Consider the following 26365-nt stretch of genomic DNA (forward strand, 5'->3'; position numbering starts at 1 on the left):
GGTTACAGTTGTATAGTAGTAATTAATAATCAGTCATTTGAAGGTAAATACAGATTCATTTGAAATAGTTAATACAGTGATCTTAATTTTCCCTCCACCAAAATAATCAGAAGTTAAATCAAGAGTTTGATTAAATATAAAGTTCATTAAAGATTTCAGTTATATATTTAAGCCATTTTCACCCATGATTACATTGGAGTCTACTGAACATCACTAGGATTTTCCCCCTCAGTATTTTGGGAACGATCTCCGTCCTGGTCTTTTTCACTCAGCAATGGATTATTGGAGTTCAGCAGGGCAGAGAGATCCTTCTTTAAGTCAAACTGCCTACAAACACAAAACAAAAAAAAAATTTGTCTATTTTTCTTGTCATCTAGACTTCAGCTTGACACAGCAGCTGAAACGTCACCACATTTACATTACATTTACATTTACGCCCTTTTCCAGAGGAACGGATAAGGCTCAGATTAACACATCTGCACTTTACTCCTAACACTCATACTCTATCTACATTATTGTACTATACATTTCATTTAAATTTTTTTTCCTCCATAGCAAAAATGGGCTTCCACACTAGCTACAGGATAAAAGACACTGTCTGACAAAAGAGGAGAGTTTTTAATTAAGTGATCTTTAGTGGTTTATTTGAAAATTTCTGTCATTGAAATGTTATACACAAATGTTAATCATTGTTGTTCTGTAGCAAGGAAAATATGACTTGCAGAAACACATGCAAGTAGGATTGCTCAAAATTACACACACACGCGCACGCACGCACGTTTGTGAAGACTCACCTTTGCCCAATACCTGCTTCGTTCAGCATTCGGTCAGAAGCTATTGTTTCATCTCTGTCAGCATATTTATTGGATAAATAAACCACCTCTTTTATACCTGTAGTGGAAATAATGATTGATTTTAAACAGACACTCAAACACACACACACACACACACACAAGTATCAGCTCTAACACATGACATAATACTGTTACAAGTAATTTAACCGACCATTTTTATACTCTTGTTCCAAACACTTCCTTTTCCTTTCATACACATTTGTTTGTGTGTGTGTGAAGTGGTGTGTGTGTGTGTGTGTGTGGTGTGTGTGTGTGTGCAGTGGTGTGTGTTCTGTGTGTGTGTGTGCAGTGGTGTGTGTTTTGTGTGTGTGTGTGTGTGTTACCTGATTGGATGATGACCTTAGCACACTCGTTACAGGGAAACAGAGTGACATAAATGGTGCATCCTTTCACATCCACTGAGGTTTTGTTCATGATGGCATTCAGCTCCGCATGACACACTGGAACCAACAAGAAGATGATCAAAATAATAGATTTTTAGATTATAAAAATAAATAAATCAGCACTTTGTAAGATCTTGGACTGTTGAGATATTTGAATCTTGTAGGAAGCACAGATTTGTGACTAATTTGTGTTTCACTGGATTAAAGAAGGAGCTTCATCAATCTGTTTACTGTGTTTCAGTCGTTTCAGGAAAACTAATAAATGTATAAAGGTTTTAGTTGTCTGGTTAGTGAACAACAATAATAATGAATTTTTGGGTTGATAATAAATTATTTATTCCTTTAGTCTTCAAAATTTTCAGAATTTTCAGAATCAGAAATCTGATTTCTGATTCTGAAAATTCACACTGAGCAGAGAACAGGAAGTAAAACCCTGTGTTCACTGCATTTACATTTACGTTTACTTTTACATTTACCTTTACATTTACCTTTACATTTACATTTACGTTTACATTTACTTTTACATTTACCTTTACATTTACATTTATGGCATTTGGCAGACTTCCTTATCCAGAGTGACGTAAAAACGTGCTTTGACGTCTCTATCAATGAAGATGTTAAAACAAGTTCACTAGGACACAGACTTAATAATATTAACCTCAAAACTCTGTTGGGAGGAAATCTAGCATTTAATTAAATAACGACATAAAACAAACAGGGTAAAATAAGTGCTAGTTTAAATTCAGGAAGATGAAGGTCTTCCGCCATCATTCAGTGACTCAGCTGTTCAGACAAGGGGAAGTTCATTCCACCAGTTCGGTGACAGAACAGAAGAGTCTGGATGTAAACCTCCCTCTTTACCCTGAGAGATGGTGGGACCAGTCGAGCAGTGCTGGTAGAACAGGACGGTGAATTCACAAACACTACAGAGAATAAAGTCAAACCTAATGTTTTAAAGCATTAAACTCACCGTACACGTGTTTTGTCTCCAGTCTGTACAGTTTATTCTCCAGTCTGTTTGTAGCTTCACGCGCCCATGGAAACTTATCCTCACAGCCATTGGGCATTCTGTTGAAACCGACTCCAACAATTTTTTTCTCCTCATTTACGATGCACGCACCCACCTAGAGTTAACATTAAATCCAACCGGTCATTATTACATAAAAAACTTAAAAGAGCAGCAAGGAATTTAGCAACCATCGGCCTCTGAGCCTCAGACCATCTATAAAGACCCTGTGAAGGTGTGAAATTCAGACATCTTCAGTAGGTTGGTGAAGAGATTCTAGATGAAAAACTCAATCTAAGAATTTCCTCCAATTTCTCTTCATAGGGCAGACTTTAAAAAAAAAACATTTAACGAAAAGTGCACAAAATACAATATGGGAGTTGTACCGCATCAATACTCAGGATGAAATGAGTGAATCTTGTGAATTTCTGTCATAAACAGAGCATGTTTGTGTTTGGCCAATCTTTGATCGGCACTATTTAAGCTCCGCCCACATGCCCTCAGCATGGCGAATGTGGTAAGGATGACTAAATTCAGTACAACTATATGGCTATCATACACCTGTCTTGGCAGTGGAAATAATGTTAACATGGAGGATTGTGGGTAATTTGCAGATATCAGTGAACTTATTATTAATTCTGTGAACAGAGACTGAAAGTGTGGACACATTTTGTCCTTGTGGACCTCACAGTAATAATACAGTAACATTTCAAGTGCTGCATTTAAGGAAATGTGTCTGATACCTTTGTGTTAGGATCAGGGCTCTTCTTGGAAAACATCAGAGCAACAGCCATGTAATACACCTCGTCATCGTATTGTTCATGTGTCCTGTAGAGGGTTGGAGAAAAGAGAGATCGAGCTAGAGTAAAGGGAGTTAAGGATTTTGTCCTTTTTTCTGTTTGTTACTTAATATACCTCCAATGCATTTACACACTCTAAATAGACAAATTGTTTTTTGACTCTGTGTTTATAAAGATTAATTATTTAAAAAAGGCAATGTAAGTTTGAGTGCATTTAGACAAAGCAGAACTCTTTTGAAACAGTATACTGTGATCTGAGAAAACAAAAACAGAAATTTGCAGCATTTAATTATTTGGTCATGTTTGGAGAAAGAAGGATTTTGGACCCATGATGCTAAGAGCACCAAACCCACAGTGAAGCAGAGTGGTGGGAGCATCATGACATGGTGCTACATCTCTGCAAACAGCACTGGTGTAGTACACGTCACTGAAGGATAACATGAATGGAATGATGGAATGGAACATATTAGAGAAAAATCATGGGCCAATTAACCAAATTTGTTTATCAATAAGTGTGACAATGAAAACGTAGGAGCCTGGTTTGGATTATGTATGCACACTGAGCTCCTTCATACATTGTCAAAATAATGATGTGATGGTTTACAAAGATAAAGATCAATGAAATGTTGTTGTAACCATAAAAAATCAATGTAACAAAACAAGTAATCCATTTACAGCATACAAAAGGTACGTTAAAATAAAGGACAAAAACGATTCCTATTCAACTAGCATATAGTCTTTGTCCCTGACCTCACACCAAACAGAGACATTAACAGTATTTGGAAGAGCATTGAAACCTTGAGAGGAACCAGAAGAAATCCTCATTTAGTGACACTAGACAGGATATAATGTCATTTCTACAACAGTTTGTAGAAACCTCTCATGGCAGTGTTATGGCCATCATTAGGCATATAATAATAATAATAATAATAATAATAATAATAATAATAATAATAATAATGATAATAATAATAATAATAATCTTTAAAACATAGATGTGTCTATAACAAAAATTTACATTTGGCAGACTCCCATATACAGAGTGACATTTTATGCAGCAGTTGAGGATTAAGGGCCTTGTTCAAGGGCACATTGGTGGTCACCACCTTCTGATCAGTAGGTCAACACCTGAACCACTGAGGTACCACAATACCAAGAAGATTTGATTTTCCAATGATATTTGTTTTAAACATTCTGTATTGTTTATGATTATGAATAAATACTTTTTGTTAATTTTTACGTGTGTGTACATTTGAATTTGATATTTGCACTGAAGCTACATTACATGGGGGAAACCTGACTATCACACCATTATATGACTATGACTTCCTCGTACGACTATCACACCCTTGTACGCTTGTACAACTATCACACTCTTGTTGAACAACAGGTTTGGGTTTCATATTTCCAGTAAAGGGATATTATAATGCTAAAGCAAACAAAGTTTCCTAAACTATTGCATGCTAATGACTTTGAGGCTAGAGTTTGAAGAAGACAAACATATTGGTGTGATGGTCAGGGGTGCACATACTTAGGTATATTAAATAACAAAAGCTGTTTTGTTAAATAAAAAAAAAAATGTTTTTGTCCTAATACTCGTTTGAAGATTTTCTCTGAAGATTGCCCATTCAAGGAAAAACATACCTACCATCTTCCTGGATATATAATAATGTTTTGTTGAATGCACTTGTGGAGGCTTAAGAGAATGTCTTTATATAACGTTGTTAGTAATAATGATCATAGAGCCACAAGAGGAATATCAATTCATACATACTGTAAATATATTTTTCATTACTGGAGGATTTCTCTCCATGTCACTGTCACTCTCCTGAAGAAAACACTACTATAAATGTAGTTAATGTGGATATTTACAGAAAATTACTCCAAATATCCACAAGCCTGCTATTTTTTCTGTCTGACCATGTAACAATAAAAATAGCAAATAAAATTTCTCTTGTCCATTGTGCTGTTGCTGCACATGAGCTATCATTAACAGGTCAATAAGACAGGACCATAAATAAATAAATAAATAAATAAATAAATAAATAAATAAATAAATAAATAAACATAACACTGACATATCCTGCCTTGATGCCCGATGACGCCTGAGATACTGTAGGCACGTGACCCGAGGTAGTTCGGATAAGCGGTAGAAAATGAGTGAGTGAGTGAGAACACTGACATTAAATGCCCCATATAAAAAAAGATAAAATAATATTAATAATAATATTAAATAACAAACAACGAAACTCCTGAGTTCACTTTCTCTATTAACAGCATACAGTCAAACTCTCTCTGTCTCTGCCTCTGTCTCACTCTCTCCACTTGTACTTTACAAATTCTACTTGAACACTGAGGAATATTTACATTTATGTTTATGGCATTAAGCAGACGTCCTTAACCAGAGCAATGTATAAAAGTGCTTTGAGGTCGCTATCAATGGATAAATTAACACTGGTTCACAAGGTCACACCATCGACCTAAAAACTCTGTTGGGAGGAAGAATAGAATAATGTTTTCAAATACATAAAACAAACAGGGTGAAATAAGTGTTAGTTTAAATTCAGGAAGATGAAGTTCATCTTCAGCCATCATTCAGTGACTCAGCTGTTCAGACAAGAGGAAGTTCATTCCACCAGCTCGGTGCCAGAACAGAAGAGTCTGGCTGTAAACCTCCCTCTTACCCTGAGAGATGGTGGGACCGGTCGAGCAGTGCTGGTGGCTCAGAGGGAGCGAGGTGCGGTGTGAAATATTACAATTACACAGTAACATAAATCCAAATTATACTGTGGATAAAAGACTTCCTGTACTTACTGCATGCTTTTTCCCTTGCTGGCCATCGCACACGTTACTCTGAAATAAAACAAAAGACTATATTCTATATCGCAAAATCTAAATATTATACTAACCCACCAAGCACACACGCACACACACACACGCGCACATACACACACACACACACACACACACACGTCTTGATGTTGGAAAATACAGAAGGGGCTTTGAGAGCTTTAAAAGTAAGTGCAATTAATTCTAATGCTGTGTATTTGCTAATGAAAATGTATAAATGATTTATGTCATTGTTTCATGTTAGATTACTGAATGGTATCTCACACATATCAAAATAATGTTGATTTGAAGCACTTACTTTCTGCTGCTGATGTAATTCAGATTTCTAGATGACGGTAATGAGGCGTCGTGTTCGTTATTGATCTGTCCGGTAAACACTCACCTTCTTAATTCTCTGGAGTGTAACTGTGGGCAGGACAGTGGTATTTAAATACATGTGCATGTGCACTTCCTGCTCCACCCAAAGGAGGACAGGTACATGTTTTAGTCTAGTTTCTTCCACATTTTGTCTCAGGGTGTTTTCTGCTTACCACAGTCTCCTCTGGCTTGTTCATTAAGCATTTTACATTTACATTTACAGCATTTGGCAGACGCATCACACTGCACCATAAACAACACCATAATCATAACACCATAATCACCAAACTGTACAAGTTGGCTGTTGGATTTAATGTTTTGGGAAACACAACACAAAGTTTACGGAGATTCAGACTGGTTTAAAAATGGATGAACCTTTTACCATTACTAATGTTTTTGTGTGTCATTGTACACCTTAAGGCAAACTATACATTTTAGAGATGGCAGATCACCTGGTGAACAATTCTAATTCACATCCTGATAACTAGCAAAAAACTATTTAAACTATTCAGGTGGAGATGTTGTTTGTAAAAGTGATTGTCTTGGTATTGTTTAAGGTTGACACGGAAACCTTTTCATAACCTGTTCTATAACCTGAAACATGTAGAGCTGTCTACCAGGTTCTCAGAGGAAGACATGAAGTAGGCATATGATGTGGTAATGAAGACTATTATTAGCTCATGAAAAGTATTTTTACATTAATCATTTGCTGAAATTTCCATTCTGATAGCAGATGATCCTAATTAACTCCAAAATATGAATAGATGATCCTCACCAAAGGTCAAAATAAATATAATATATTTATTATTTAAACACATTCACAAAAATGTTTAGCACTCCTACACTGTAAAAAATCCAACTCATAAAAAGAATATATAACTATTTTTTATTAGTTAACTGGACAAAAAAAAAAAGTTGACTTAACAAGTGGGAATAAGTTGGTTCAAAAATTGTTTAACCAACTTAATTTTAACTGTTGATTGGATATACACATGCAAGTTTACAAGCACACAAGTTGGTTTGGTGGTTGGCGCATGCGCGCTGTATATGTGGACGGTGGAGCTCATGTGGAATGATAGTCAGTCAAACGTACAGCAATAAAACTATTCTGTAAATATTTATATTAGGCAGTGTGGCATTGTGGTGTATAATGTAGGTCAAATAAGAAAACAAAACTATTATTTAATCAGTGCAATTTATTTTTAACTTGTTAATCTCCACAAACAATGGAAAACAACAAACAACTTAACAAGTTTATAGAAATACAGCAATAGAAAAAAACAATAACTTCACCTAATTTTAACTCTTCAGTGAGAATATCCGGTCTGTTCTGGGCTTGAACAAGGGCATTGAAGGATTCTGTGAATTATGTGAAGGACAGCTGAGAGGTGGTCATCAGTGATAGAGGATCTTTGTTTGGATTTGTTGAACTTCATCACTGAGAATGTCTGTTCACATACATAGATAGATCCAAAGAGGAATAGAATCCTCTGAGCATGTCTCCTCAGGTGTGGAAAGTTCTCCTCTTTGAGGAGGAGTAAAAGTCCAGCAGTGAGACGGACCTGAAGTGCTCTGCCACAAGTGTGTCAGCTATAGACGGAGTTTTGCTCGGATTGACTTTTCTTTTCTGCGCCGCATTCTTCTCATATTTAGAATGGCAATCGGGATGTTTGGATTTCAGGTGATAAAATTAAACCTGACGTGGAGAAACTCTTTGCAGATACACCCCCACACCCCCTCTTGAAATTTCAGCATTGCATGTTTTGCAAGTCGCTATCTGTGGGTCTTTCTCAGAGATACTGAAATAAGTCCACACCGCAGACATGTTGGCTCTTCTCTCTTATGTTGGTTCTGCTGTTCAGTAGAACACTTTACCCACTGAGCTTCCTCTTCTCCTTGGTTTTAGTATCATGGAATATTAGTAGCTTGGTGGGGGGGCTATTGTTTTGCAAAATGTTGTGGATTATGAAAATGAAATTAAAAGACAACTAAGTGATTTTACATTCTATGAGAAATTATCATCCGATCCTACTAATAGGTTGAAGATCGGGGTATATTCCAAATTAGAACATCACTTTAATAATGGCGAGTTTGACAAAAATGCCTTTGAGTTTCTTAAGGTAAAACATCCAGTGATCCCTGTAATTTACACACTCCCTAAAATCCACAAGGGCTTAGACATCCCTCTAAAACAGAGGTATTCAACTAAAATTTAAAGATTTCCAGTAAGAGAAAATTTCTTGAAGCAAAAGTCCGGAAGATCATAATGTCTAACTAGTTAGTGTGATATATATTTAAGTAGCCTAGTAGTTGTATCAACATCTGCAAGTTCAATTCAATTCAAGTTTATTTGTATAGCGCTTTTTACAATGGACATTGTCACAAAGCAGCTTTACAGAACATAAACATAAAACAAAAGATAAACATAAGGAGAAGTATAAAGAATTAATATAATAAAAATTCAAGATATATACAGTTCACAGTGTGTATGTATGTATGTATGTGTGTATGTGTATTTGTCCCCAATGAGCAAGTCTGAGGGCTCAGGCAACAGTGGCAAGGAAAAACTCCCTTAGATTGGTAAAGGAAGAAACCTTGAGAGGAACCAGACTCAAGGGGAACCCATCCTCATATGGGTGACACTAGATGGTGTGGTTACAAATATACAAGTATCACAGAGTCCAACTGGAGCCGGTAGATCTGTAGATGTCTCAGGGTTCTCACAGAGTCAGCCTTGTCTCAGTGGAGGTCCAGAAATTTCAACGCACGGAAGACGATCTTAGCATGGGTGTCTCGGCATGGGTAGAAAAAGAGAAGAGAAGAGCAGTGCATAGGGATTAACATATCTGCTGTTCATAAGAATGTGCAAGTCTAGTGTGATGGTGCACAATATTTATTTATGGGATGTATTATGTGTACGCCTGACTAAAGAGATGAGTTTTCAATCTACATTTAAACTGTGAAAGTGTGTCTGAGCCCCGAACACTATCAGGAAGACTATTCCAAAGTTTGGGAGCTAAATAAGAGAACGCTCTTCCGCCTTTAGTAGACTTAGATATTCTGGGGACTACCAGGAGTCCTGAGTTTTGTGATCTCAGAGAGCGTGAAGGATTGTAACGTGTTAGAAGACTAGTTAGATACATGGGAGCTAAACCATTAAAAGCCTTGTACGTAAGTAGCAGCAGTTTGTAATCAATTCTAAACTTAACAGGTAGCCAGTGTAGAGATGATAAAATTGGGGTTATATGGTCATACTTTCTTGTCCTAGTGAGAACTCTGGCTGCTGCATTTTGGACTAACTGTAGCCTATTTATTAAAGATGCAGGACAACCACCTAGTAATGCATTACAATAGTCCAGTCTAGAGGTCATGAAAGCGTGAACTAGCTTCTCAGCATCAGATACAGACAGTATGTTTCTCAGCTTGGCAATATTTCTGAGGTGGAAGAAGGCTGTGTTTGTGGTTTGCGCGACGTGATTTTCAAAAGACAAGTTACTGTCTAATATAACACCCAGGTCTTTCACTGTCGAGCTACTAGTAACAGTACATCCCTCTAAATGGAAATTAAGTTGTGAGAGTTTCTGTGTACTAGTTTTTGGGCCTATAAGTAGTGTTTCTGTCTTATCAGAGTTTAACAACAGAAAGTTACAGCTCATCCAGTCTTTTATCTCTCTAAGGCATTGAGTTAATTTCGACAATTTAGTTATTTCATCTGGTTTTGAGGAGATGTATAACTGTGTGTCGTCGGCATAGCAATGGAAGCTAATCCCATGTCTTCTAATAATGTTCCCTAATGGAAGCATGTATATCGAGAAAAGCAGAGGTCCTAGAACTGATCCTTGAGGGACCCCATAATTAACTGGTAATAAGCTGGAGGATTCACCATTTAATTCTACAAAATGGTATCGATCAGAAAGGTAGGATCTAAACCAACTTAAAGCCTGTCCATGAATACCTGTGTAATTTTGTAAGCGATCTAGGAGAATGTTGTGATCTATAGTGTCGAATGCAGCACTAAGGTCAAGTAGAACTAATAGTGACATACAGTCTTGGTCCGAAGCTAAGAACAAGTCGTTTGTAACTTTAACAAGTGCAGTTTCTGTGCTATGATGGGGCCTGAAACCTGACTGAAACTCCTCGAGGATATTGTTCTCCTGTAAGAAGGAGCTCAGTTGAACAGACACAACCTTTTCTAGTATTTTAGACATAAACGGAAGGTGTGAAATCGGTCTGTAATTTGAAAGTCCATTAGGATCTAAATTAGGTTTCTTAATGAGTGGCCTAATAACTGCCAACTTGAAGGATTTAGGGACGTGACCTAAAGATAACGAGGAGTTAATAATATTAAGAAGAGGCTCACCGGCTTTATGTAACACTTCTTTCAGTAGTTTAGTTGGAATGGGGTCTAGTGAACAAGTTGTTGATTTAGCTGTAGTAATAAGTTTAACTAACTCTTCCTGACCTGTACTTGTAAAGCAATGTAGTTGTGTGTTTAGAACCTTAGGTGAGGCCGGGATGCTAGTTGCTCTTATGTGTTGAGCGTCGCCTATTTTATTCCTGATACTTTCGATTTTATCAGTGAAGAATCTCATAAAATCGTCACTACTGAACTGTGATGGAATTGTGTGTTCAGATTTTTGGTTTTTTGTTAGTCTAGCTACTGTGCTAAATAAAAACCTGGGATTGTTCTGGTTATTTTCTATGAGTTTGCTCAGGTGCTCAGCCCTGGCTGCTTTTAGAGCCTGTCTATAGCTGGACATACTTTCCTTATATGCAATTCTAAAAACCTCTAATTTAGTTTTTCTCCACTTTCGCTCGAGGTTACGGGTCTCTCTCTTGAGGGTGTGAGTATGACTATTATACCATGGTGCAAGCGTTTTATCTCTAACCTTCTGTAATCTGATTGGGGCAACAGTGTCTAGTATGCTAGTTAATATAGCGCCTATGCTGTTAGTAATTTCATCTAGGTCGTCTGTGTTTAAGGGTGCAGTAAGAAGTCCAGACAGATCAGGCAGGTTATTTGTGAATCTGTCTTTAGTGGTCGGAATAATAGTTCTACCGAGACGATAACGTGGTGAAACGCAGTTAGCCTGTTCTACAGGTAGTGTGTACATTATGAGATAATGGTCTGTGATATCATCACTTTGAGGAATGATATCTATATCAGTGACATCTGTTCTGTGTGATATTATTAAATCTAGTGTATGATTACGACGGTGAGTTGCTCTAGTGACATTTTGTTTGAGCCCAAGTGAGTTTAGTAAGTCCATGAATGTGAGTCCTAGCGCATCATTTGTGTCGTCAACATGAATGTTAAAATCTCCTACAATTAATGCTTTATCAAAGCTAACCAGTAGGTCAGAAAGAAAATCTGTGAATTCTCTAAGAAAATCGGTGTAGGGCCCTGGTGGTCTATACACGGTCGCTAGCGCAAGAGACATCAGGGATTTTTGTTTCGTGTGCGTGTGCGATAGTGTAACATTAAGGACAAGCACTTCAAAAGACTTAAATCTATACTGTGTTCTCTGGGTAACAGTAAGGCAATCGTTAAAGATAGTGGCGACACCACCTCCACGACCAGTCTGTCGAGGCTCGTGCTTATAGATATAACCTGATGGTGTAGACTCATTTAGACCGATGTAGTCATTTGGTTTAATCCAGGTTTCGGTGAGGCATAATGCAGTAAGGCTATTGTCTGAGATTATTTCATTTATGATAAGTGCTTTGGGTGTAAGTGATCTAATGTTCAGAAGCCCAAATTTTAGGAACTGTTTTTGTTTGTTTCTTTGGCATTTTTCTGGTCTAATTACAGTAAGATTATTTCGAGAACGTCTTACATAATTACTTTTTAATCTCACTGCTCGGGGAACAGACACAGTTTCTATGGGGAGAGGTATGTGTGCAGTTGTATCGATGTGTTGAGGTGAAGGATGGCTATTGAAATTTAAATTTAAGGCGTAGCTTACCAGTAAGTAATCAATATCTGACTGTCAAATCAAATAAATTCAGTACAATTTAAATACTTTTTGACAATATTTATTGTCACATAACATAGAACTGAACATACGTATGATTGTAGATATTTATAATGTATTATTTAATAAATGTTTATGTTTAAATAAAGTGCTTAACTTTCCCTTTTATACCTCAGTGAGAGAACTGAGCTCTAGTTTGGCAGGATGTTAAACCTGGGCTTGAATGGAGTCAGGGCCGCTCTCATACACATGTGGAGGTGCTCATTAGTAAACCTGGAACAATATTTAGTTTTGATTATGTACATTGTAGAGAAAACTGCCTCACAGTTGTATGTAGAGCCAAACATGGTCAGGATGTATAGGGCTACTTCCCTCAGACCTGGGAAAGTTGTCTCAGGGACGTGTGTGTGTGTAAGACATACATTTAAAACACCAAATAAAATAAAGTAAATCCACTGAGGATGATTAAATATTTATTTAAATGTGGTTACAGTTGTATAGTAGTAATTAATAATCAGTAATTTGAAGGTAAATACAGATTCATTTGAAATAGTTAATACAGTGATCTTAATTTTCCCTCCACCAAAATAATCAGAAGTTAAATCAAGAGTTTGATTAAATATAAAGTTCATTAAAGATTTCAGTTATATATTTAAGCCATTTTCACCCATGATTACTTTGGAGTCTACTGAACATCACTAGGATTTTCCCCCTCAGTATTTTGGGAACGATCTCCGTCCTGGTCTTTTTCACTCAACAATGGATTATTGGAGTTCAGCAGGGCAGAGAGATCCTGCTTTAAGTCAAACTGCCTACAAACACAAAACAAAAAAATTTTTTGTCTATTTTTCTTCTAATCGAGACTTCAGCTTGACACAGCGGCTGAAACGTCACCACATTTACATTACATTTACATTTACACCCTTTTCCAGAGCGACGGATACGGCTCAGATTAACATCTGCACTTTACTCCTAACACTCATACTCTATCTACAGTATTGTACTATATAAATAACATTTCATTTGAATTTTTTTCCTCCATGGCAAAAATGGGCTTCCACACTAGCTACAGGATAAAACACATTGTCTGACAAAAGAGGAGAGTTTTTAATTAAGTGATCTTTAGTGGTTTATTTGAAAATTCCTGTCATTGAAATTTTATACATAAATGTTAATAATTGGGGGGCACGGTGGCTTAGTGGTTAGCACGTTCGCCTCACACCTCCAGGGTCGGGGTTCGATTCCCGCCTCCACCTTGTGTGTGTGGAGTTTGCATGTTCTCCCCGTGCCTCGGGGGTTTCCTCCGGGTACTCCGGTTTCCTCCCCCGGTCCAAAGACATGCATGGTAGGTTGATTGGCATCTCTGGAAAAATTGTCCCTAGTGTGTGATTGCGTGAGTGAATGAGAGTGTGTGTGTGTGTGCCCTGCGATGGGTTGGCACTCCGTCCAGGGTGTATCCTGCCTTGATGCCCGATGACGCCTGAGATAGGCACAGGCTCCCCGCGACCCGAGGTAGTTCAGATAAGCGGTAGAAGATGAGTGAATGAATGAATGTTAATAATTGCTGTTCTGTAGCAAGGAAAATATGACTTGCAGAAACACATGCAAGTAGGATTGCTCAAAATCACACACACACACACACACACACACTCACACACACACACACACACACACACACACACAAGTATCAGCTCTAACACGACATAATACAGTTACAAGTAATTTAACCGACCATCTTCTATACTCTTGTTCCAAACACTTCCTTTTCCTTTCATACACATTTGTTTGTGTGTGCAGTGGTGTGTGTGTGTGTGCAGTGGTGTGTGTGTTTGTGTGTGGTGTGTGTGTGGTGTGTGTGCAGTGGTGTGTGTGTTTGTGTGTGGTGTGTGTGTGTGTGCGTGTGCGTGTGTGCGTGTGTGGGTGTATGTGTGTGGGTGTGTGTGTGTATGGTGTGTGTGTTTGTGTGTGTGTGTGTGTGTGTGTGTGCAGTGGTGTGTGTGTTTGTGTGTGGTGTGTGTGTGGTGTGTGTGTGTGTGTTTGTGTGTGGGTGTGTGTGTGTGTATGGTGTGTGTGTGTTTGTGTGCAGTGGTGTGTGTGTTTGTGTGTGGTGTGTGTGTGTTTGTGTGTGTGGTGTATGTGTGTGGGTGTGTGTGTATGGTGTGTGTGTTTGTGTTTGTGTGTGTGCAGTGGTGTGTGTGTGTGTGGTGTGTGTGTGTTTGTGTGTGGGTGTGCGTGTGTGTGTGAAAGGTGTGTGTGTGTTTGTGTGCAGTGGTGTGTGTGTTTGTGTGTGGTGTGTGTGTGTGTGTTTGTGTGTGTGGTGTGTGTGTGTGTGCTTGTGTGTGTGGTGTGTTTTGTGTGTGTGTGTTTTATGTGTGTGTGGTGTGTGTGTGCTTGTGTGTGTGTTTGTGTGTTTTGTGTGTGTGTGTGTGTTTTGTGTGTGTGTATGTTTTGTGTGTGTGTGTTTGTGTGTGAGTGTGTGTGAGTGTGTGTGTTTGTGTGTGTTTTGTGTGTGTGTGTGTTTTGTGTGTGTGTGTTTTGTGTGTGTGTGTGTGTGTGTGTGTGTTTTGTGTGTGTGTGTGTGTGTGGTGTGTGTGTTACCTGATTGGATGATGACCTTAGCACACTCATTACAGGGAAACAGAGTGACATAAATGGTGCATCCTTTCACATCCACTGAGGTTTTGTTCATGATGGCATTCAGCTCTGCATGACACACTGGAACCAACAGGAAGATGATAAAATAATAGATTTTTAGATTATAAAAATAAATAAATCAGCACTTTGTAAGATCTTGGACTGTTGAGATATTTGAATCTTGTAGGAAGCACAGATCTGTGACTAATTTGTGTTTCACTGGGATTAAAGAAGGAGCTTCATCAATCTGTTTACTGTGTTTCAGTCGTTTCAGGAAAACTAATAAATGTATAAAAGTTTTAGTTGTCTGGTTAGTGAACAACAATAATAATGAATTTTTGGGTTGATAATAAATTATTTATTCCTTTAGTCTTCAAAATTTTCAGAATTTTCAAAAATTCACACTGAGCAGAGAACAGGAAGTAAAACCCTGTGTTCACTGCATTTACATTTACATTTACATTTACAGCATTTGGCAGACTTCCTTATCCAGAGTGACGTAAAAACGTGCTTTGACGTCTCTATCAATGAAGATGTTAAAACAAGTTCACTAGGACACAATAATATTAACCTCAAAACTCTGTTGGGAGGAAATATAGCATTTTATTAAATAACGACATAAATCAAACAGGGTAAAATAAGTGCTAGTTTAAATTCAGGAAGATGAAGGTCTTCCGCCATCATTCAGTGACTCAGCTGTTCAGACAAGGGGAAGTTCATTCCACCAGTTCGGTGACAGAACAGAAGAGTCTGGATGTAGACCTCACTCTTACCCTGAGAGATGGTGGGACCAGTCGAGCAGTGCGGGTAGAACAGGACGGTGAATTCACAAACACTAAGGAGAATAAAGTCAAATCTAATATTTTAAAGCATTAAACTCACCGTACAGGTATTTTGTCTCCAGTTTGTACAGTTTATTCTTCAGTTTGTCCTCAGCTTCACGCGCCCATGGAAACTTATCCTCACAGCCATTGGGCATTCTGTTGAAACCGACTCCAACAATTTTTTTCTCCTCATTTACGACGCACGCACCCACCTAGAGTTAACATTAAATCTAACAGGTCATAATTACATAAAAAACTTAAAAGAGCAGCAAGGAATTTAACAACCATCGGCCTCTGAGCCTCAGACCATCTGTAAAGACCCTGTGAAGGTGTGAAATTCAGACATCTTCAGTAGGTTGGTGAAGAGATTGTAGATGAAAAACTCAATCTAAAAATTTCCCCTTAGAAAGTTCTTTTTCTTGTACATATTTGGAAAAAAAAAACAGTTTTACCACATCAATACTCTCAAGATGAATTTAGAGCGTGTTTGGTCAATCTTTGATCAGCACTATTTTAGCTCCGCCCACATGCCATCGGCATGGCGAATGTGGTAAATAAGAAGGATGATTAATTCAGTACTACAGAGTCACTGGACAGTTTGTGAATGCTTTAGTATTTCTCATATATTTCTGCATACAGCATGAGACACAAAACATCATCACAAGTCCTAAAAGTAAACAAAGTGAATGCAATCAAACAAATGAGCCAACAATAATATACTTCATTTAATTACTGAGAGAAATGATCCAACATTACATGTCTGTGACTGGCAGAAGTACGTGGACCTTTACTTTCAGTATCTGCTGTAAGCCCTCGTGCAGCCATAAACTGTAAGTAAAGTTTCTGTAACTTTTAAAAAAAATTAAAATAAAATTAGATTCTGTAAAAAAAATGAACAAGTATAACATATTTGTCTGATCTGTTTGATTGCGTTCACTTTGTCTGCTTTTAGGAAAATCTGATGATGTTTTGAGTCATATGTTTGTAGAAATATAGGATTTTCTAAAGGTTTCACTGTATATGACTGACTACCACACAACTGTCTTGGCAAATAGTGTTGACGTGAAGGATTGTGGGTAATTTGTCGATCCACACTGTTTCCAAAATAAGGAAAAGCAAAATCATTTTAATTCTGTGAACAGAGACTGAAAGTGTGGACATATTTTGTCCTTGTGGACCTCACAGTAATAATACAGTAACATTTCAAGTGCTGCATTTAAGGCAATGTGTCTGATACCTTTGTGTTAGGATCAGGGCTCTTCTTGGAAAACATCAGAGCAACAGCCATGTAATACACCTCGTCATCGTATTGTTCATGTGCCCTGTAGATGGTTGGAGAAAAGAGAGATCGAGCTAGAGTAAAGGATTTTGTCCCTTTTTTTCTGTTTGTTACTTATAAAGATAAATGATGAGGAAGTTAAGAGAGAGCAGCAGGAACAACAGCTACACAGACAAAACTCTGATTAAAGGGACTGAGATGTGAGTTTGAATGCATTTAGACGAAGCAGAACTCTTTGGGAACAGTATACATGGGGAATGAAATAGGATTTGACGGATGTGGCTGTGGGGATTTCTGATTCTTCAGAAATGAAGAGCTCTCGAATCAGAAGGTTTGATTGTATCCTGTATTTTCTAGATCAAATAGAACATCAGGATATAACTTGGATTATACTGGACTCTTGCTTATCTTACTTATGTCTTATAGGATTTTCCTTCTAGCATGTTGATATGATTTCTATGTTCTACTGTAACTATTTTTTTATACTCGTTTCTTCTATTTTATTTGACTTTTCATGACACGGCCAGGCGAAAAGCATTTTACTTCATGTGGTAAGGAATGATGCTACGTTCACACACGCAAAGCGAAAGGCGGTTTAATCAGAGCTGTACACTGCTATAGTCGACTGTACAGTCTGCAGTACAGACAATTTTCACACATGCACTTTATCTAAAACTTTGTGCATGTTCACTTAACCCTTAGTTCTGTGATGTTTAATGTAGCCCCAGAGCCCTGGAGAAATGTTGTCCCATTTCACTGTGTACAGCACCATCTAGATGTGGTTGAAATGACAATAAAAGTTCCTTGACTTGAGTGCTGGACACTAGATATGGGTGTGTTCTTCTTCTAGCACTGCTCGACCGGTCCCACTATCTCTCTGGGTAAAAGATAGGTACTCAACGAGAATCTTCACTGTTTTGGAACCAAAGTAGTGCAATGAACTTCTCCTAGACGTCTGAACAGCTGAGTCACTGACAGCCTCCAAATGGGTGAAGACCTCCTCCTGAAACACTTACTTTGAAAATAGTGCTTACTTATTTTTCCTGTTTTTAGACTGATAGTGGCCTTAGTCTGTGTCCTAGTGAATCAGAATTGATGTATTCATTGATGGAGAATTCAAAGCACTTTTTTGTAAATAAATGTAAATGCGTGTCCAACGAGGCGATAAAGTTAAATACTATGCAAACATGGAGCTACTGTCATTTACATTTACGCAATTCTGCCCTTATGCAGAGCAACCTATCACATTTTACCCAACTGAGCAGTTGGGGTTAAGGGCCTAACTCAAGGGCCCAGTGTTGGCAGCTTGGTGGACCTGGGACTCGAACACACAACCTTCTGGTCAGTAGTCCAACCACTTAGCCTCCACATCCCATGGTAAAACCATGATATTGGTGTGGCCAAAATAAATCTTAAAATTATAACTATAACATAATTAATGACAAATTAACAACATAAATAACATATTAATATTTATTGGAATATATAATTAAAATATATGGATTATATAATAATCAAATATAATTGGAGAATTAAATTTGCCAATATGATTTACCAGAAGGAACGGACCAAAACTGTACTACAGTGTTTCAAGTAGTACATTACTTACATTATTCTAGATATCTTAAAGCTGTGATTGCTAACAAGAGCTTTATTAAAAAAATGTTGAATGTTGGTAATTAGTGGTTTGATTTTCTTTGATTTGGATATTGTTAATGTTTATGAATAAATACTTTTCATTTAATTTTACAAAGTTGTGTACATCTGAATTTTATATTACTTTTTTAAACTATTTTAAATCCGGTTGAACGTTGAGGAATATTACATCTCTCACCTAACAATAGGGGTGACTGGTAGAGTCCAGATTAAGAAAACATCTCTGCACATACAATTACACAGTAACACAAATCCAAACAAAATATTTGGATAACAAACTTCCTAAACTTACTGCCCTTGTGGAGCTTGATTAGGGTTGTTGGCCATCGTACACCTTACGCTGCTCTGAATGAAAACACACACATACACGTGTAGATAGATACTCCAAGGTAAGACCAGTCTTGATCTATACGGTCTGCCGTGATAGCACCTTACTCATGCAAAACATAGGATGCACTCCTTAGTGGGACTGTTGAAACTTTGTCCAGGCAGGCCAGAAACATTTGTCACTAAGCGGCACGCAGGTCAGTACAATTACTTTATGGTGGCCCGTACGGGGAAGAATAACAGTTAAATCAAGACGATAAGAAAAATTGTATGTTCAAATAGGTATAAGCACAAGGAACTAGGAAAGTACCCATACCAAGAAATAGTTGAAAGCTTCCATCCCAGAAAAGAAATGAGTAAGACACCTTTGATACATTGGGTATCAAGGATTCCCCCGGCCCCTATCAGTCTCAAGGGGCAGGATACGGAATAACGGATGTTGGTGAAATGGACGCTAGTACTCCAGAAAACATTCGAGACCTATGTCAGGCCATGAATAAAGATGTTACTGTTAAAATTGAGGATGGTCTGGCACCTCCCCACTGAGCACCCAGGGTCTCTCAAGTAAGTTTAGGAGTAAGTTTTTTGTTCTCTATAAGCGGACAGGCAGGTGACCCTAGGACGCCACTAACACAGGAATTGAGAAGTAGAATTCAGGAAACAGGGAAGTAGATAGGCTATTCTCTGTTAATATGGATAAAATAACGAGAAGACAGTCTAAGCCTACTGCAGAACTTGCATGATAACAACCTACATCCATCCACCAAATGGATAGGAATGTTCCTAACAAAAACAAAATAAATCTACCAAACTGTAAAGTTATAGGTAAAGATTAAGATGAAATGCCCTAATTGTAGGAAAACAATGACAGAAAGAAACAACAGTTATGGACACATTAAAACTGAGGAAGAATGTCAGGAAATCAGCATAGATTTTGCAGTGCCTCTAAGACAAATGACACCTAAAAAAATTTGCTATTTTCTAATGATAAGAAAATAAGGTTTTATTTACGGTTTTTAACCCGACTATTGTTAGTACATGGACAGCGGTGTCCATGTATCCAACCACCAGGAACTAATAAAGTACAAAAATCTTGCAACAACCAACCTGCACAATGATGTACTGGATAGGCTTCATGACCTTGGCTTGCTGCGGAAACCAGGCCTCCAGTCCTCTGTGTCGCCTGCTACCAGAAACCAGGAGAGGGGATGCCGAAAGCAGTGCACGAGGATGCAGAAGCACAGTAAGCAGGCGGGTGTCCACGCTGGGCTAAAAACAAACCCTATCCGGCCGGCTGTCCCGTCCGTTCTACTAGCCAATGTTTGCTCCCTGGACTATAAACTGAACTACATCTGATTCGAACGTACTACACGGCGAGAGATTAGAAACTGCTGCGTCTTTGTTTTCACAGAGACGTGGCTCAGCGACAGAGTTCCAGATGCCGCCATACAGCTCGATGGACTCACCTTGTTTAGAGCCGACAGAAATGCAGCTCTGTGCGGTAAGACTCGGTAAGACTGGATTTCTCCAACCCCAACGTATCCAACAACTTATGGATGAGCCGTCTTGGCAGTCCATAGTGAATGAAGTACTTCTCCCACAGTACCTTAGCCACAGTGGACGCCTTCTGGTTCTTGGTGGGGAAAGCTGGTGTAATGATCAGTGATGACGAGAACATTAGAGGTGTTACTGGAGTCAGGCTCAAGAGATAGACATACACACTAGGGACAAGCGAGTACAGCATTATCTGTATCCGTATCTGTATCTGTTAACCATATGAATTATCTGTATCTGTATCCATACTCGGAGTGGGTGGGGCTTGTCTTGAAATGGGCGGGGCTTTAACCGGTAATAATTAATTTGTAATATTTATAACACTAGCTTACTACCTGTATGTTTTTATGAAATACAGCAAAAACGTGTCAGACACTCAGTGTCTGGTTACTGGTTAGAGACAGCTGAAGGTTTAAAAAAGAAAAAAAATCTCCGACAGGCAGAGACGCAATGCGAGTCGCATTCTACCAAGCAAGCACCACGTCTGAACGAACCCATGTTTACCAGAACTCTACTGGTTAGTAAGTACGTATTATTAACGTTACAACCCGAAGTAAAAAGCTGAAGAAACCCTAAACGTTAACGGAAAAGACCCGCGAACCCGAGTGACTGAGGGAGAGACAGAGAGCTGTTCTGTGTGTGACTGTGAGTGAGCAGAGCGACACACAGCAACACAGTACATCTGTATGTGTGTAGGGGAGGGGCGCTGTGACTAGCCTATCACTGTAGGGGAGGGGCGCTGTGACTAGCCTATCACAGAACGCTGACACAATCAGCTACCCAATGATGATTTTCATTCAATCCGAGCACAGATATTGACTCGTATTACTCGTATAATACTTGTACTCGGCAGAAGTGCTTTATCCGTACCGGATACTCGTTTCAGCCGAGTATCCGGCTCATCTCTAATACACACCAAGTCCATTGGGCCACTGCTAGTCAAGTGTGATAATGGTGCGACTGTTTTAGGCAATGCCTTCCTCTGGACACACCGAGCACATGTCTGACAATACTGCTCCATGTCAGCCTTCATCCGAGGCCAATAAAACCTCTCTCTAATGAACCCATAGATTTTTTTCAAACCCCAAGTGCCCAGAGTCATCATGCAATGACTTGAGAATGGTCACTCGGAATTTCTGATGCAGGAGCAACTGTTTTCTTTTGGGTTTATTTGGAACCTGTGTGCAACAAAACATCACCCCATCCTCCATCTCTAACCTCTACGTCCTTATGGATGCTTTTATTTACCCTGCTTGGATCTCTCTCCTTAAAAGCCCTCCACACTTCACCTAAACAGGGATCATCCTGCTGAGAGCATGACAGATCAGAATAACTCATCTTAGGAGTAAGAGCAAGGTCTAAAGTAGCTAGATTACAGTAAGATTTTGGACAGATGTTGGAGACCCACCCAAGGAAGTAACAGCCCGGCTACAGTTCCCAAAATTACTAGAATTACCAAACATTTGAAAGCTGCACAAGGCTTTTACACCAGAAGATGAGATGTTTGCCCATCTATCCCCTTCTCCCGTTCTTGGGTGAGGACGATGGGACAACGCACCAGCATCTATGTTTTGGTTACCAGGCCTATATTTCAGACTGAAGTCATATGATGACAAAGCTGCCAACCACTTATGCCATGCAGCATCCAATTTGGCAGTTGTCAACACATATGTTAACGGATTATTATCAGTCTGTACCTCAAACTTTGCCCCATAGAGATAGTCATGTAGTTTGTCTACAACAGCCCATTTTAGAGACAGAAATTCAAGTTTTTGCACAGGATAGTTCTTTTCTGAAGGTGTAAGGCTTCGGCTGATAAACGATACAGGACGAAGTCCCTGACCCTGATCTTGATACAATACCCCTCCCAAACCTTCACAACATGCGTCTACATATAACACATATGGTAGCTTGGGGTCTGTGAATGCCAACACAGGAGCTTGTGTAAGCCTTTCCTTCAACTCCCTGAATGCAGCTTCACAACTTTCATTCTGCCTATTACCAAAGGGATCTGATGCTTTGTAAAATAGCTTTTCAGGATTTTCTGTTCTGGTCTTTTTCAGGTTTATGTTTGGCAAACAACCCTGCAGCAATTGGTTCAAGTGGTGAGACACTTTAGAATAGTCCTTTACAAACCTACTGTAATAACCGCTGAATCCTAAGAAAGAGCGAAGTTCAGAAACATTCTGCGGTCTGGGCCAAGACTTGGAGGGATCAGTTAACACACCTTCCTGAGAGACAATGTGACGTAAGAAACAGAAGGCTGACAGAAGATGCGCTTATCTAACGACAATTTGAGTTATCGTTGAGGAGCCGTTGTTCATGTTAGTCCAGGGTCCTTCCAAAAATGATGATGTCGTCCAAATATATTAACACTTCCAACAGGTTCATATCCCCAACCGTCTTTTCCTTGACCCTTTGAAAGGTCGCAAATGGAGCCCCAGAAATACCCTGAGGCATCGTCTGAAATTGGTAGAACACCACTGGACAAATAAAAGCTGTCTTTTCTTTGTCAGCTTCACACAGTGGAATCTGATAGTATCCACTTCTGAGATCTAATACACTGAACCACTGACTTCCATTCAGACAGGTTAGAGCATCTTCAATTCTGGGGACTGTGTATTGATCTGGGATGGTGCGATGATTCAGGGTTCTGTAGTCCGCGCTCATCCTTATCTGTCCATTCTTTTTCCTCGCTACAACAATTGGTGAGGCGAAAGGACTGCGGGACTCAGAGATGATACCAGCTTCCTTTAACTTCTCCAAGTGTTGTCTGACATATTCAATGTCAGCTGGAGCGAGTCGTCTTGATCTTTCACAAAAAGGTCTATTATCGGTAACCCTAATGTTGTGTTGGGTGCTTTTCAAACAACCTACATCAAACTCACTACAGGAGAAAACATCTTTCCTTATTAGCATCTCTTTAGCCAGCTTTCTTTTCCACTCCTCAGGTACTGGGGAATCACCAAATTCAAAGGAGTCCAAAGTCAATCCTGTTTCAGCGCTACTTCCTTTAGATGAAGAATCAGAGTGCACAACATCAACTGGAAAGACATTGGCAAAGCGCATACCTCGTTTCAAAGTGACAGGGCGAGTGGAGACATTTCTGACTGTGACTCCAAGTCTTTTGGAGTGTGAAGCCGTAGCAGGTTGCACTTCTGCCGTTACCAGTAGCTCTTCTGAAAAACAGAACTCTTCGGGCTGATCCACCAAGAATGTTCTCCTGCGTACTTTAAGATTCCCCTAATTCGCCTACTTCCCCTGGACAGATTTTCACAGGCTTAAACCACGGAAACTACACAGTACCTTGACTGTTGTCAACTTTAACATCAGCACCGGCAATGACCCGTTCATATGCATCTTTAATTTCAGGATGCACTGTCAAGGTATGAAGAAAATCATTCGCCATTTTCTATTTACATGCCTCAACGAGTCTTTTCACCACAGATGTGTTTGTTCCCAACAAAATATTAACTTCACCTCTCACAGCGGGATCAAAACAAACCAACACGAGCGCATCAATGGTTTCAACACAGCGATACACAGCTGTGATACGGATACTGCTGGGAACTTACAGGTAAACCCCATATTTCCAAATTCTCAATTGGCATTAAGGGCAGATGCTTAAGATACTTGTTATAAAAGGATCTGTGTAGAAGAGTGACTTGTGACCCACTGTCAAGCAAGGCTCTGGCATAAACTCCTTCTATCTGAATGGGAATGATAGAACTAGGGCCAACTTTCCTATTTTTACTTGTTTGCACTTATTGGAACGTGTCTTACCCAGAGCATCAGCCCATTCATCTACCGAGCCCCGGGGAAGTTTCCCGTCTGCCGTTTGAGTTTATGAGAAATAGCTTATGCTACCCCTTGCTCTGTTTGATGATCGTCTCTCACCAGTTGCTAAGCTAAGATTTTCAGTAGACCCATGAGTTAAAGTTCCATTGTTGCTGTCAATAAACGAGACATCTCACTCTTTAACCCCCTAACTGCTTTCTCTCAATCTCAGATTCAGTAGGATTTGTTTTAACAGAGGCCTCACTCTTGACAGAGGACGCAGCAGACAAAGCAACGTTGGCCTGAACTGAGTTTCTGCTGTGCATCATATTCTCTTCTTCTCTGACCTCTTTCAAAAGATCAGTGAAAGAAAGTGGGTCATACTCATCCTCACCACTGGAAAATGTACGTGTCACCCCGGAAAATGTACGCAGTTTTCTATAGCTTGGACCCTCAGCAGGTGTAGCCAAATTACACTTCTGAACCAAGGAGTTAATGGCACCAACAAGCTCAGTGCTCAGTGACATTTCATGTGACAATGAAAACGTAGGAGCCTGGTTTGGATTATGTATGCACACTGAGCTCCTTCATACATTGTCAAAATAATGATGTGATGGTTTACAAAGATAAAGATCAATGAAATGTTGTTGTAACCATAAAAAGCCAATGTAACAAAACGTACGTTAAAATAAAGGACAAAAACGATTCCTATTCAACTAGCATATAGTCTTTGTCCCTGACCTCACACCAAACAGAGACATTAACAGTATTTGGAAGAGCATTGAAACCTTGAGAGGAACCAGAAGAAATCCTCATTTAGTGACACTGGACAGGATATAATGTCATTTCTACAACAGTTTGTAGAAACCTCTCATGGCAGTGTTATGGCCATCATTAGGCATATAATAATAATAATAATAATAATAATAATAATAATAATAATAATAATAATAATAATAATCTTTAAAACATAGATGTGGCTATAACAAAAATTTACATTTGGCAGACTCCCATATACAGAGTGACATTTTATACAGCAGTTGAGGATTAAGGGCCTTGTTCAAGGGCACATTGGTGGTCACCACCTTCTGATCAGTAGGTCAACACCTGAACCACTGAGGTACCACAATGCCAAGAAGATTTGATTTTCCAATGATATTTGTTTTAAACATTCTGTATTGTTTATGATTATGAATAAATACTTTTTGTTCATTTTTACAACGTGTGTGTACATTTGAATTTGATATTTGCACTGAAGCTACGTTACATAGGGAAAACCTGACTATCACACCCTTGTATGACTATCACACCCTTGTACGACTATCACACCCTTGTATGACTATCACACCCTTGTTGAACAACAGGTTTTCATATTTCCAATAAAGGTAAATTATAAAGCTATATATAAATTCTAATTATATAATTTTTAATTATATATTATATATATAATATATAATATATAATTTATATTATATATTATATAAAGACATATAATAATGTTTTATTGAATGCAGTCGAGGGGGCACGGTGGCTTAGTGGTTAGCACCTCCAGGGTCGGGGTTCGATTCCCGCCTCCACCTTGTGTGTGTGGAGTTTGCATGTTCTCCCCGTGCCTCGGGAGTTTCCTCCGGGTACTCCGGTTTCCTCCCCCGGTCCAAAGACATGCATGGTAGGATGATTGGCATCTCTGGAAAATTGTCCCTAGTGTGTGATTGCGTGAGTGAATGAGAGTGTGTGTGCCCTGCGATGGGTTGGCACTCCGTCCAGGGTGTATCCTGCCTTGATGCCCGATGACGCCTGAGATAGGCACAGGCTCCCCGTGACCCGAGGTAGTTCGGATAAGTGGTAGAAGATGAATGAATGAATGAATGCAGTCGAATGCATTCACTGATATTCACTTGTGGAGGCTTAAGAGAATGTCTTTATATAACGTTGTTAGTAATAATGATCATAGAGCCACAAGAGGAATATCAATTCATACATACTGTAAATATATTTTTCACTACTGGAGGATTTCTCTCCATGTCACTGTCACTCTCCAGAAGAAAACTACTATAAATGTAGTTAATGTGGATATTTACAGAAAATT

At 38.9% G+C, this 26365-nt stretch overlaps 2 protein-coding genes across 2 annotated transcripts in view; both read right to left on the reverse strand.

Moving 5' to 3' along the window:
* Positions 1 to 200: 200 nt before the first annotated feature.
* LOC132847759 (deoxycytidylate deaminase-like) lies at positions 201 to 5881 on the reverse strand. The gene is made up of 6 exons (XM_060873297.1): positions 5858 to 5881; positions 2987 to 3071; positions 2208 to 2361; positions 1178 to 1294; positions 795 to 891; positions 201 to 327 (listed from the first exon to the last, which is right to left on the reverse strand). Exons 1-6 carry the CDS (start codon positions 5860 to 5862, stop codon positions 201 to 203), a joined length of 585 nt encoding a protein of 194 aa, XP_060729280.1. The 5' UTR covers positions 5863 to 5881.
* Positions 5882 to 12910: 7029 nt separating this feature from the next.
* The window catches only part of LOC132847760 (deoxycytidylate deaminase-like), a 32987-nt gene continuing 19532 nt past the window's right edge, over positions 12911 to 26365 (reverse strand). Inside the window, exons 3-6 of the mRNA XM_060873298.1 lie at positions 16921 to 17005; positions 15742 to 15895; positions 14817 to 14940; positions 12911 to 13037 (exon numbers count right to left, since the gene is read on the reverse strand). Coding sequence (XP_060729281.1) covers positions 12911 to 13037; positions 14817 to 14940; positions 15742 to 15895; positions 16921 to 17005 — 490 coding nt within the window. The remainder of the gene's footprint in view (positions 13038 to 14816; positions 14941 to 15741; positions 15896 to 16920; positions 17006 to 26365) is intronic.

This window comes from Tachysurus vachellii, chromosome 6, assembly GCF_030014155.1.
Source record: "Tachysurus vachellii isolate PV-2020 chromosome 6, HZAU_Pvac_v1, whole genome shotgun sequence".
Taxonomy (NCBI): Eukaryota; Metazoa; Chordata; class Actinopteri; order Siluriformes; family Bagridae; genus Tachysurus; species Tachysurus vachellii.

Coding starts and splice junctions, on each gene's coding strand:
- LOC132847759 (XM_060873297.1), bottom strand. Junction 2,362..2,986: donor GCCCTGATCCTAACACAAAG/GTATCAGACACA, acceptor TGTTAACTCTAG/GTGGGTGCGTGCATCGTAAA. Junction 328..794: donor GAAGCAGGTATTGGGCAAAG/GTGAGTCTTCAC, acceptor TTGTGTTTGTAG/GCAGTTTGACTTAAAGAAGG.